Source organism: Nicotiana attenuata, chromosome 7 (assembly GCF_001879085.1).
Source record: "Nicotiana attenuata strain UT chromosome 7, NIATTr2, whole genome shotgun sequence".
Classification (NCBI taxonomy): Eukaryota; Viridiplantae; Streptophyta; class Magnoliopsida; order Solanales; family Solanaceae; genus Nicotiana; species Nicotiana attenuata.
This window is the reverse complement of record NC_031995.1, coordinates 80,008,650-80,021,791: the sequence shown is the minus strand read 5'-3', so window position 1 is coordinate 80,021,791 and position 13,142 is coordinate 80,008,650. Positions and strand designations below refer to the sequence as shown.

General features: G+C 38.8%; 2 protein-coding genes across 2 annotated transcripts; one reads left to right on the top strand and one right to left on the bottom strand.

The window, feature by feature from the left end:
* LOC109229362 (ornithine carbamoyltransferase, chloroplastic-like) lies at nt 1,836-5,308 on the top strand. The gene is made up of 5 exons (XM_019394780.1): nt 1,836-2,134; nt 2,783-3,117; nt 3,603-3,734; nt 3,829-4,104; nt 4,984-5,308. The coding sequence occupies exons 1-5, from the start codon at nt 1,930-1,932 to the stop codon at nt 5,164-5,166; spliced, it is 1,131 nt and encodes a 376-aa protein (XP_019250325.1). The 5' UTR covers nt 1,836-1,929; the 3' UTR covers nt 5,167-5,308.
* LOC109229361 (auxilin-like protein 1) lies at nt 5,574-12,842 on the bottom strand. Its single transcript, XM_019394779.1, has 7 exons — nt 12,301-12,842; nt 6,979-10,711; nt 6,809-6,898; nt 6,654-6,719; nt 6,478-6,567; nt 5,963-6,139; nt 5,574-5,819 (listed from the first exon to the last, which is right to left on the bottom strand). The coding sequence occupies exons 1-7, from the start codon at nt 12,651-12,653 to the stop codon at nt 5,784-5,786; spliced, it is 4,545 nt and encodes a 1,514-aa protein (XP_019250324.1). The 5' UTR covers nt 12,654-12,842; the 3' UTR covers nt 5,574-5,783.

The following is a 13,142-nucleotide window of genomic DNA, read 5'->3' as shown; positions in this document are numbered from 1 at the left end:
CGCCTGTTGATTATTCAAATTTAAAGATATTTGGTTGTCCTGCTTATGCTCATGTGATGGATGAAAAACTTTAGCCGAGGGCAAAGAAGTGCATATTTATAGGGTATGGAACTGGAGTGAAAGGTTATAGGTGTCGGTGCACAGATCAAAAGACTCCAGGGCTAATTATTAGTAGGGATGTAACATTCAATGAATCTGCCTCATTGCAAAGCCAGAGGGAGAAGGCAATATCAGAAACAGATCGTGGCGTGAGTGACCGCATAGAGCTAGAAATTGAATCTCCACTAGCTCAACCTAGTAGTTCTAAAGTAGAGGAAGTGAAGGAGGTGCAAAATATTGATCAAGATGATAATGTTGATGCACCGGCGCAACAACAACCATATAGCGTTGCAACAAGCACAGAGGAGAGAGTGATCAACCAACCGCAAAGGTTAGAAAACGTAGTTGATGGGAATCTTCTTGGATATACGAATCTAGTGGGATTTGCTTTGGCAGTTGCAGAGACCGTTGATGCATTTAAGTGTTATAGCTACTCAGAAGCTATTCAGAGTAAAGAAACAAATCGACGGATTCTGCTATGGCTGAAGAGATTGAGTCTCTTATCAAGTTTAGGTGTTGCCTAGACTTGGTTGATGTGTGCGACAATGGGTAGAGCCCTTGCGAGGGCTGAGTGCAAGGTAGAGAGACGTTGTTCATGTTGATGAAGAGAATTAAAGCCAAAAGGAAGATTTGTTATTTTGTTGCTTGAATTATTTCCTTGTATTTTTAGGAAACCCATAATCCCTATAGGTTTAGGAAAACTCATTGTCATAATAGATTTGGGAGAGGAAAACCTAAAGTCCTTGTCAAATTGAGAAAGCTTTCTCTTATAGGCTTGGGACTATTTGGGATCTATATATAGGGGATTTAGTTGGGGATTCTAGAGATTGTAATGTGTTTTTCTTCTCATTCATAGTGGAAAAACTCTCTCTGCTTCTGCCTCGAGGATTAGGTTTAGCCGAACCTCGTTAAATCCTTGTGTTGATTTTTCTTCTCTATTTGCTTTGTGAGTGATTGTGCTAGTTAACCCACGATATTCCGCAACAGTCAAGCTTCTAAAATCTTGAGAAGTGCTTTTCTACCTTCTCAAAAGTACTTTTCAAAAAAGTGTTTTGGTGAGAAGTAGTTTGTGTTTGGCTAATTAAATTTTTTTTTTTTAACCGTGATTTCCGGGCATCGCTTTGCGAACCCGACTAGCTGTACCCACCGGGACCCGCTGTTTCAATGCGTGCACCACAGTTAGTTCCACGGGGCCCTGGAGACGCGGCCGGTTTGTAATGCCTCCAGTGGCCCTGCGGGGGCTCGAACTGGCGACCTGAAGAACTTTGTCCTCAAGCCTTTACCAGTTGAGCTACCCCTCAGGGTTTTTGGCTAATTAATTTGAAAAGCACTTTTGAGCAGTAATTAGCGTTTGGCCAAGCTTTCGAAAACTGCTTCTAAGTGTATTTTTCTCAAAAGTACTTTTGGAAAGAAACTATTTTTTTCTGTTTCTCAAAAACTGTTCTGTTTATCCTCAAAAACACTTTTTTTCCATCTAAAAGCTTGACCAAACAACTCAATTTTTTACCAAAAAAAACTTGACCAAACATGCTACGAATCTTTGAAGTTAACTGGTTATTCTTTGCAATCTAGTTGTTGTAATTCGTATCACATAACTTTTAGGTGTAGGATTACGATCGTCTTAACGTGGAGTACAACTTCAGAAGAAAAAAATAAAAAGGAAAAAGAAAAATGATTCTAATTTCTTCAGTTAAATAAATGGAAACAATTAAAGCTGACAGATGTAGGCGAAAACTATGCTTGAGTAGGGTTTATAAATCTTAAAAAAGATAACTTTCCCCAAACTAAAACAAATCCACCTGAGCTTTACTATCAGAACCGCTTTTAACAATGGCCGCCATTTTCTCTCACTTATCCTCCCTCCGATCATCCGACGCGCCGTCATTCTCTTCCCTCTCTCACTACGGCATTCAGTTATCGCGCCCTTCCGGCGCATTCGTTCCTTCTCCGGTCACATTTCCGGCCATTCGTCGACGCATCTCATGCCAGACCAGCTCTCCGGCATCCTCTCCTTCGTCGTCCGTCAATGGAAATGGTTCGCTTATTTTTTCTCTAAGTTTCCTTTTCTATGCATCTAATTTTGATATGGCATTTTAAATAGTATGTAATGTAATACTAGTAAAACCTAGGAATTTTGTTAAGTTCTGCTGCATTTTACTACCTAATCTTGTGTTACGTTTCTGATTACTCTAAAAATGTTTTTTTATTTATCTTATCCCTGCTTTTTTGGTCTGCCATGTCTGCATGTGCTGTTTAAAGCCTAAAAAACTCTTTTATTGTGTAAGTTGTAAAGACATTGTTTATAGATAGTTGAGAAGAGCTGATAAGTGATTGTAGCTGAAATAATAATCCTTGGTGTTTATTTTTTCACATCTTCTTGGTGTAATATTAATGAGGTATTCCTGATTTACCAGAAACAAGTTGGAGAACTAAAATACTCTGGCCTAAGGTTTTCAAAAGATGAAATATGATGTACTTTGTCATAGAGCTTCTCGTAATAAAGCTCGAGAGAAAGTTAGATATAGAATGATTGGTAATTGATCAAAACCATATTTTATTCAAAAGATGGGTGGAGAAGTGAGAAAATGTCCTGTCTGTCATGTCTAAGTTACAACCTTTTGTGAGACATGGATTGGTATTTAAGAAGATTTTTTCTGATGTCTGTTTAAATTTTCTATTCCAGCAAATGCCAATCAGAAGGACTTTCTACACATTAGCGATTTCGACAAGTCAACTATTTTGAACATCTTGGATCGAGCCAAAGAGGTCAAAGCACTGATAAAATCAGGAGAGAAGACATATCTCCCATTTCAAGGTAAAACAATGGCAATGATATTTGCTAAGCCATCCATGAGGACACGTGTTTCCTTCGAGACAGGGTTTTACTTGCTTGGGGGCCACGCTATATACTTGGGACCAAATGACATACAGATGGGTAAGCGGGAAGAAACTCGTGATATTGCTCGTGTTCTGTCTCGCTACAATGATATCATTATGGCTCGAGTTTTTGCCCATCAGGTATGCTGGTGAGTTTTCTGTTTTGACTTCTTCCTGGTGCATGGTGAGTTTCCTGTTTTGACTTCTTGCCGGTGCACTTCAGTACGCTATCATGACCCAGATGAAACACCGCTAAGACTCTTATTTGTTTCAGTATCCTCTGTAACGCCTCTCTTAGCAGCATTGTTCCATTCTATTAAATATTTATTTGCCCCTTTCTAAATATTAGTTGAATGAAAAGTTTCTTGATCTTTTCCGTTGGAGCTGAATTCTGGTCCATCTTGTACTTAATATCTTACAGACGAATAGCAGTTTAATGATGTTGCCTTCCCTGCAAGTTAATTGAGCATATGATCATTCAGGCCTAAATGTTCTTCGGGGTTTGTACATATTGAGATGTTGAATTGAGTAATTGAGATGCCAGGGTTGGACATTTCTTGGTCTGTTGCTTTCACACCAACTGTAAAATAAAAGTTTTATCTATTTGTTTTTTGCTGCTGGTGCAGGACATTCTAGATCTTGCTAAATATGCAACTGTACCAGTGATTAACGGCCTGACAGACTACAACCATCCTTGCCAAATTATGGCCGATGCCCTTACAATAATTGAACATGTTGGTCAGCTGGAAGGAACGAAGGTTTAGCTCTTTCAGGCCAAAATTTTTATCATCTCCCAGTTTCTGTTTCTGGCGATATGTTTTTTTATAATTTAATGTTGGCTGCCAATTCCAGGTTGTCTACATTGGAGATGGAAATAACATAGTGCATTCTTGGTTGCTGCTGGCTTCAGTAATTCCCTTCCACTTTGTTTGTGCCTGTCCAAAAGGTTTTGAACCTGATGAGGAAACAGTTAAGAAAGCACAACAGTCCGGAGTAAGCAAAATTGAGATAACTAATGATCCAAAGGAAGCTGTTAGAGGAGCTGATGTCGTGTACTCAGATGTCTGGGCTAGCATGGGACAAAAGGAAGAAGCTGCACAGCGCCGTCAGGTGTTTCACGGATTCCAGGTAGGAGTGATAAATTGCTATAGTCTGTTCAACTTGTGCATGTAGAGCAAGAAACCTCTTCGATTTTACGTAAAATTGCTTGCCAGAAATGACGACAAAACCAGTAGTATAGGAGGCTTAGCCCAGAAATGTCCCTTAATGTGGAACTAAGTTATTGTAGCTGGTTGGCTTCAACAAGGGCTCATGAAATTATCATTTTCAGAATAACTTTTAATTATCTAGATAATGGGTAGGTGTTAGAAACACAACTTACGATCTTAAACAGGGAAGGATGGAAGTTAAATGGATAAGACATCTAGAGATTTTTATTTTTAACTAAGAAAAAGAACAGTATGCTAGTGGCTATCTAAATCTTTGTGAACTGGAACTGTAATGGGTGAAAATACTTATTTCTTGAATACTTCTTGCACGTCAACCTGTGTTTACAATCTTTTGTGTTAGGCTATTAGTGGATGGAACAGACCTGAATCTTAACTATAGTGGTATCCTAAACCAAGGTTGCAACAAAGTCTTGTGAACTAACTTGGGGTTTACTAGTGACTGATAACTATGTAGTAAGTAGATAAATCTGAAAAGCATCACATTGTGATACTTGAGTTGAATGTGTGTAACCTACTTTATATGTCACATTCTCAAAAAAAAATGTATGTAACCTACTTTACAAGTTGTTCTGCAGTTTTACCCAGTTTCTGAAGCATGCTATTAATGTTTGTGGAGCGATAAAGAGTAACCCGCTAATATCAATGGACAAGTTGGGAGAGTCAATAGCAAATGCTAAAATCAGTTCAAAGTTTTATATTCTGTGAATTGAACTCCTTGCATTTACACACAGAAGCATGTATGCATGTCTTTCTCTGACGTCTTATTTTTTGTTGATAGGTGAACGAAGAAATCATGAAATTAGCTGGACATAAGGCTTATTTCATGCACTGTTTGCCTGCAGAAAGGGGAGTGGAAGTCACTGATGGAGTAATTGAAGCGCCAAACTCAATCGTATTTCCCCAAGCAGAGAACCGTATGCATGCACAAAATGCGATTATGCTTCATGTAATGGGCTTGTAATTGCATTGTTTAACCTTATAGCGAAACTTGTTTTCTTCCTAAACTGTATTTTCCTTGGAGCATTAAAGAGCTTAGTGGCTATGTCTGTTCATATAACTCAAGGTCCTAACTTCTTAAGTCAAGTGATTACTTTATTCTCATATCGATTGTCTTCTTCGACATGGTATTTATATGTTATTTATTTACAGAAACATCTCCACGAGGAATAGAAATCCTAAGGGATTAATTACAATCGCCACTAGTTGATCACAACATCTCAATAAGATCTCTCAAGGGATATCCTATACAACCTTTTGTGGCATCTTGCAGTAAAAAATACTATTTCAGCTGAACCCTTCGTACCCGAGATTAGGACAACCACCTCTTTACACCTAATTTACCTTGCATTTTTACCTTGCATTTGCACATTGAATAAATTAATCATTTCAGCCTGAATTTCCAAATTGAGGAGCTATTGTTCAATTCTGTCTTTTAATTAGATTGTAATTCAATGTATATACAAGACAAAACTAAGGCACCCTTAATTCATTCCTCATCTTCCATCTTGAAAAGTTGATTGACAATATTAGGACAGCACGGAGCACCTGCTCATACCACAGAATTTCCACTGACACTGTTCACCTCTCTTCTGAGTTGAACCTGTTCCATGCCGCCTTTGGTTCACAAAAAGGAAAATAATGAGATTCAACTCCATAAAATAGAAAAAGAAAAAAAGAGACCGATTCATGCATTGCGTCAAGTCATAAGAATGTGACAATCAAACACACACATGCAGCTAAAGAAACTTATTAGTTACCTTGAGAAGATCAAAAACCTTTTCACAGATATATTTTTGCTGAATGCTCGCTCCTCTTTGCTGCAACTTATCAGGGTGAACATAAAGAGTTGCTTTCCTGTAAGCCTTCTTCACCGCAGCAGTTGTAATAATTTCAGTCAGTGAGATGGGTTGCCAACCACTATCGGATCCAAGGATCTGCATTTGCAAAAACAATGAGCATCTAGTGACAATGGAAAGTATATTTTGAACAGGACAAAAATTAAATCAAGATCAGTGCAATGAACTTCAAAAACAAAACGTCTTGGAAGGGACTCATTCACATATTCTAAAATCTGGTCACTGCAATTGCCCACGTGATCTAAAAATCACTCCAATTTATAGTTTCTTCCACATTAAGTAATAAACATATTCTGATGAGACAGGTAGTATCTTAAGATATTTCAGAACACTCTAGCCTTGCAACTTCCCTTTCTACCCAATGTTCATAATAGAAGAGAAGGAAAAGAAAATACTTGGGCAAGTCGGATACATACATATTGCAGAGTAGAAAGCAGCGCACGTAGGTTCCCTTCCTTCCCGCTGGCCCATCTTTTAATATCAGCGTCAAGAGCTTCAGCTAATCTCTGAAATTAAAATATACATATAAGCAAGCATAACATGTGCGCATCCTGAACTCCATAAGCACACAATTCATATCAAGAAAATTTACATTTCTCTCAGTTTGCTCTTTCTGAGCCAGAAGATCACGCTTATTCTTCTCCGCAAGGGCTTTTGCCTGAAAAGACCAGTACAAACATAAAAGTGAATATGCTTGGACAAAGTCCAGGAGCCAGTGTCCAAATAATAGAGTTAAGATACACATACTGCTCTTTCCATTATCCTCTGGTGCCTCTCCAACCTTGCTTTGCGTCTTTGAGCTGATTCACTATTACTTCCATCAAATTTGTCCAAATCCTGCATTGATTCAGTAGGTCATCCTTCTGTATGCCACAAAGTATACACTAGAGAAAGAAAAAATTAAGAATGATACTCACAGAAGAGGAAAGGCTATGCTTCAATCCGTTCTCTCGGGTCGCACTAGCAAATCCTTCATCACCGTGTCTATCTGCTTGAGACCTTAATTCAGCTGTTGTGCCCTTTTGTGATAAAGCTTTTTCCAAAGCACGTTCACGGGCTTCTGCAGTTGCTCTCTCCACAGCAGCTCGCTCTGCTTTAAGCTTGGCTTCAATGGAAGCTTTGTCTGTTGATACCTTGCTACTTGCAGAAGCCTTCTCACGCTTATCTCGTGCCTCAGCCATTACTCTTTGTCGAACTTCAGCAGTTGCTCTCTCCACAGCAGCTCGTTCAGCCCTTTCTCGGGCTTCAGCAAATGCCCTCTCACGAGCCTCACGAATTGCTCTTTCCACAGCTATTCTGTCTTTTTCCCTTTCTTTTTGTCTCTCGTCTACCTGGATTCTTTTACTATTGTTTTTATCCTCCACTTCTTTTTGCAAAGACTTTTTGGTCTCCTCTTCTACAACAGTTTTTTGATTGCTCTCTTCCTTGTTCATTTCGGCTTTTATCTTTTCATCATTGTCCAGTGGTTCATTGTCTTTGCAGTCACCAGCTGAGGAAGAGCATTCTAGTTCTTCTGAGTTCTCAACAGACTTTTGTTCTCCCTGAGCTGCTTTAATATCTTTGTTTTTCTCGACCTGGTCGGCAGCAATACCATCTCCCTTGGTCTTTTCCTCATTTCCTACATGTCCAGGGACACACAAGTCATCCCCCTCATCTAGATTTGAGTATAATTCTGGGTCCCTACCTGTCTCATCCATGCATTTTTGCTCAAGGTTTATGTCAGTAAAAGTGGTATTCTCTGATTCTTCAGAACCGTGGACCTCAGATACAAAATGTGATTCAGTATCACTGACATTCTCCTGAATCACATTGCGGAAGCTCTCTGTCTCAAAAATAACTCGTTCACTGGGAAGATTGTCCCCGCCGTTCATGCAAGTGGAACCACAATTCACTTCCTTGACATCCTCAGATGAGGCCGCACAAGTGTCTTGCACTACGCCCTCAGAGGTATCCTCTTCACTAGAATTTTGGAGATCACTAGCAGTTTCCAATATCTCATTTTCCAAAGAATTGGAGGACTCTTCAGTCACTCCATCCTTCTCACACTCACGTTCATAGATGGCTTCAGAAATTCCTTGTACCCCTTCAAAATTAATTGCCTGCTGACTTATTTCAACATCATTATTCTCTAGTTGATCTTCACAAGCTTCTTGTATCTCAGTTAAACAAGGACTGCCATTGAGATCAGGCTCATTAACAGCACTTTTTGAATTTTGTTTATCAGCAACACCTGGAGCCACACTTGTCTCCTGCTCATCCTCACTCTTATCAGATGCTCCCAGCCTACTATCAGCTTCTTCAGCCTCCTGACTCGCTTCAGTCTTTTTACTCTCTGTGAATTTATTTGCTTGGTTCTCAATTTCTTCAGTTGCTTCATACTGACAAGGCTCTACAGATATCTCCTGAAGTCCTTCCATCTCAGATCCTTCTCGTTTTCTCTCACTTTCTTCCCCTTCATGACAGTAAGGGGTTTTCTTTTCACTCGGCTCAAGCTCATGAATCCCATATGACCACTTCTCAGCGTGTTGTCCACGTTGGAAATCTTCCTGTCTACTCTCAATGCCTACTCTCCCGCAGTCATGTTGGGGCTTCTCATCATTTTCCACCCATAGGAAGGCTTCCTTATGCATAATCTCAGTTTCTTCTTCATTGGAGCTCCTCCTCAATCTGCTTTTGTTTTCTTCCACCTCATAAACATTTTCTAACTTATTTGGCACTATTCTGCATTCCAAGTCTTCATGCTTCACTGTCTCGTCTTCTGGAGGTGTCTCTCTGTTGTTATGTAGATTATCATTCTCAGTTTCTTGGAACCCAACTTTTTCCTCAGTAAGTGTCTCCTGAGAGTTCTGCAAGTTCTTGAAACTCCACATCTTATGAAATATTGACTCTAGATTGTTCTTCATGTATTCAGACTTCTTCAACTCAGAAGAACAATTTCCGTTCCCCTTAGAAAAGTCATACTCATTGATGACTTCTGAATTTACATGTTCTTCAGAATCATGCATCGAAGCTGAATTAGAAGTATCCTTGAATTGCTCTGGAGCTTCTGCCTTCCCAAGAAGGTTTAGTGTTGGCATTTCCCCCATTGGTTTGACGTAATCAGGTTCTTCACCAAGCTCTATGGTCTTGTTACTTGTACTCATCTCCTTAAGCTTGTATACATGTCTATTATTCTCCACAGATGGTTGAGAGTGATTGTTGCTCTCAACCTGCTGAGATACCATGGTTTCTATATTCTCTTTTCTACTGCTTACCACTTCCGGAAACCAAGTTCCTGCTACATCTCCTTGAGATGCTTCAGCATTTTCAGTCTGGGTATTCTGCTTAACCATTCCAGCAACCCATTGCTGTTCTTTAAGATTGATGAATGAAGCAAAATCACCATTACTTGATGGGATTCCCCTGCACACCTCAGCGAATGGTGGCAATCCAATACCTATTTTTCTATGCAATTCCATAGCATTTTCCCTGTTACTTCTTGTGTTGCACTCAACCCTATTATCCTTAGATTTTAAGCTACCTTTAGACCTTCGTTTCTGAGAAGCTGGAACACCTTCTTTTTTTCTCTCCATTAGCTCTTTTGCGAGTCTAATACTTTCTTGAGCCTTCTCTATGGCTTTTTTCAATGTGGCAGCAGAAACAGCAGCTGCTGAATTTGCATCAAGTTCCTCATCAGAAGAAGTAGGTGAAGTATTAGTGGGACGAATACCGCTTCCAGATGCTCCATATTTGGGATCAGGACCTGAAATTTTTGATTGATTAGGCTGGCCCTTGATGTCATTAGCCATGGGGCTTGAAGTTGATGCCCCTTCAGTGGAACTTGATCTCCTCTCAAATTCATCATGTGCACTATAAAACTTATCATTAAAATGGAACGCATCCCAGCTAGATCCACTTGTAACCTTCACTACGCCATCTGAACTTTGTTTCTTGGGGATATGCAAATTCTCCTTTCTCTCACGCCCATTAAATAATTCCCCGCTAAAGCTCCCGTCATGATGTGCTTCACCTGAACTTTGTTTCTTGGGGACATGCAAGTCCCCATTCTTATCATGACCTTCTTTAAATATTTCCCCACTTAAGCGCCTGTTGCGATGTCTATCTGAACTTTGTTTCTTGGGGACATGCAAATCCCCAGTCCTAGCATGCCCTTCTTCACCTGTTTCCCCACTAAAGCTCCTATTGCGACGTACTTCAACTGAACTTTGTGCCTTTGGGACATGCAAATCCCCCATCTTATCACGCCCTTCTTTAAATATTTCCCCACTAAAACTCCTGTTCCGATGTATTTCATCTGAACGTTGTATCTTTGGGACATGCAACTCCCCCACCTTATCATGCCCTTCTTTAAATATTTCCCCACTAAAACTCTTGTTGCGCTGTACATCACTTTTTACAAAGGCTGCTCGCTGAAAGGCTTCAGTCTTTGGTAAATGAGAACTTTCATCTATAAAATACATAAAACCAGGGACAGCATGCAGTTGAGCTATCTGCGTCATCCCATTGGAACCATCTCTGCTTCTTTGGCCGGTCTTATGATAAGATAGGTTGAAGTGCTTTGGCCCATCAATAGATTGATTAGTCGCTTCACATGAGGACTCTTTATGCCTTCCACTTGGACTAAATTGATCTGATCCTTCGGAAGCAGTCCTACATGCAACAAATACAGGAAATTAAGGGAAGTATCATAACTCATGTTGTACCAAAAGCAACCAATACACATGTGGTCTTTTAAAGAAACTGTGAGAAAAATTGGGAAATGCTACACAAAATGTAAGCAATCACGGGAATTGCTAGTTAGATGAAAGACTATATTTTCTCACTCGTGCAAAACACCAAGTAATGGCATAGCACATAGTAAATGTCCATAACTTTCAGAGCACATAGCATCATTAAGTGTGTATTCTTAGAAAGGCTATAGACAAGTAAATAAATATCTAATCAGGATGAATTTGGTCAAAAACCTTCCTCTATGAAGACGAGTGAGCATGGCTAACATTCTGTAAAACATGTAACTCAACCAATTAAAATAACAAAAGGACATCAGCTATCGTGCTACAAAATAACCTACAGACAGGCACATTTTATAATAAGCAACAAATGAGAATTGTGTATATTCTTCTTTTTTTGTTGAAAATTTTATTAAAGAATAGTGCGCAGAAAGCGCAACGAAGAAGTGGTACAAACCCAACAAAATGCATCTTAGCAAACTAGCTACATGAGAACTGGGGAAATTTTCCATCCTATCTACTTCTTGTACATTTTCAATTTTGCACCAAAAGGCTAAGAGAGCTACATCTATGTTTTAAGGTACAAATATTTTCCTTTTTGCCTTCCAAGTATCTTTTATTTCTCTCCTTCCACACAGTCCACTATATAGCTGCTCAACTTTGTGTCGCCTTTTTGTAGTCCTCTTCTACTCCAACGAAGTAGTAGGTCTTCTGGAGATTCTGGCATGCACCATTCAAATTCAAGCAAATTCAAGAATGTATCCCAAATCTGATTTGTGTTTCTGCAGTGGATGAATAAGTGCTTCGCATCTTCATAATCTTCTTCATACCTTACACATCTGTTGATAGTCATGCATCTTCTTTGTATAAAGGTGCTTCCTTTCTCCATATCAGTTTCAATGGCCATTCTTGTTCGTGCTGTCTACTTTGAGACAACAAGTTATATGCAGACTTTACTGAAAAAAGGCCATCCTTACGTTCTTTCCATATTAACCTATCAGGTACTAACTGTAGATTCTATTTTCACTAAAAAGGTTTGGTTATGAATATTTCGTACCAAAAATATATGAATGCTTCAGCGGATATCTGTTCTTAAAAAGAAGACTCATTTTCCAACTAACAAACATCATATATTTATCACCTAAAGTAACATTGACAGTAGCAAAATCCATATACCCAATAAACCAAATAGAAAACAGAAAAAGGACTCGTGTTAAGCATATTAAAAATATACAAACTGAAGCAAAGAGACAGAAATTAGGAACAGAGATGAAACAGCGCCATATAATTTGAAATCATTGTGCCTTTGCTTTTTCCTTTTCATATTTTTTTCTATTATTTTCTTTTCCGCATTTCAACCACACAAAAAAAAAGAGTAACATTCACAAAATTAACTGTACACCTCGACACATCAAAATCGCCTCCAACACTAAGAAAAATCGTCTTCGTTCTTAAAACAAAAAGAGTAAGTCGTAAAAAAGTTTTTAAAAAAAATGGAAATGAACTCACCGAGTTTTACCAGAAGAACGTTTAGCACCCGAAAACAACTCATCATAAGGCACAGCAATATCTTCTTCACAAAAACCACCAAAAATGTTGGAATAATCAAGTTTAGAGGAGGAGCTTCGAGAATCATCGGAAACCTTAGCATCATCTAAAACAGAAAGATCAAGTACCGGAATCGATGAACCACGAGAACCTCCAAAAATCTCAGAGTAATCCGGAGCTCCGGAAGAAAAAACCGGAGCTCCGAACTTTTTCTGTGCAAAAACGTCGTCGTACGGATGTTGTTTAGCTGAAAATGAAAAGCCATTAGCACTCGAAAGCTTTCTTCTGTGTAAAGGCCGTGAAAGTGACTCCATTGAAGTAGAAATGGAAGGAGAATGAACTAGGGTTGCTATTTTCAGGAGGATTTTTTTTTATGTAATTTTTTGGGGGGTTTTTTATTGGGATGTTATTCGGTGATGTTTGTCTGCAGAATCAGAAAGACAAAGAGAAGAAGAGAAAAATGGAAGAAAATGTTTTTGTGTGACAGAATAATTACAAAATGTGTTTTTTGAAGGGGTTGATTTGTAATTTTATGGTGCTGTACGGTATTCTTATTTCCAATTCTCCAACTTGGATTGATCAACTCGTTCGGCGATTATATTATTTTATTTATTAGTTTTCTTTTGTTATAAATAGAATTCTATTTATGGTAAATGTCCATATTTAGAGAGATTCTAGAGTTTATTACTTGTGGCTAAGTCAACCTCTCCATAGAGGGTTCTATTCCATTGTAATTCATCCCAAATCAATAAGAATTCTCTCCCTCTCTCTTTCTCTGCAATATTGTTCTTGTTCTTTTATTG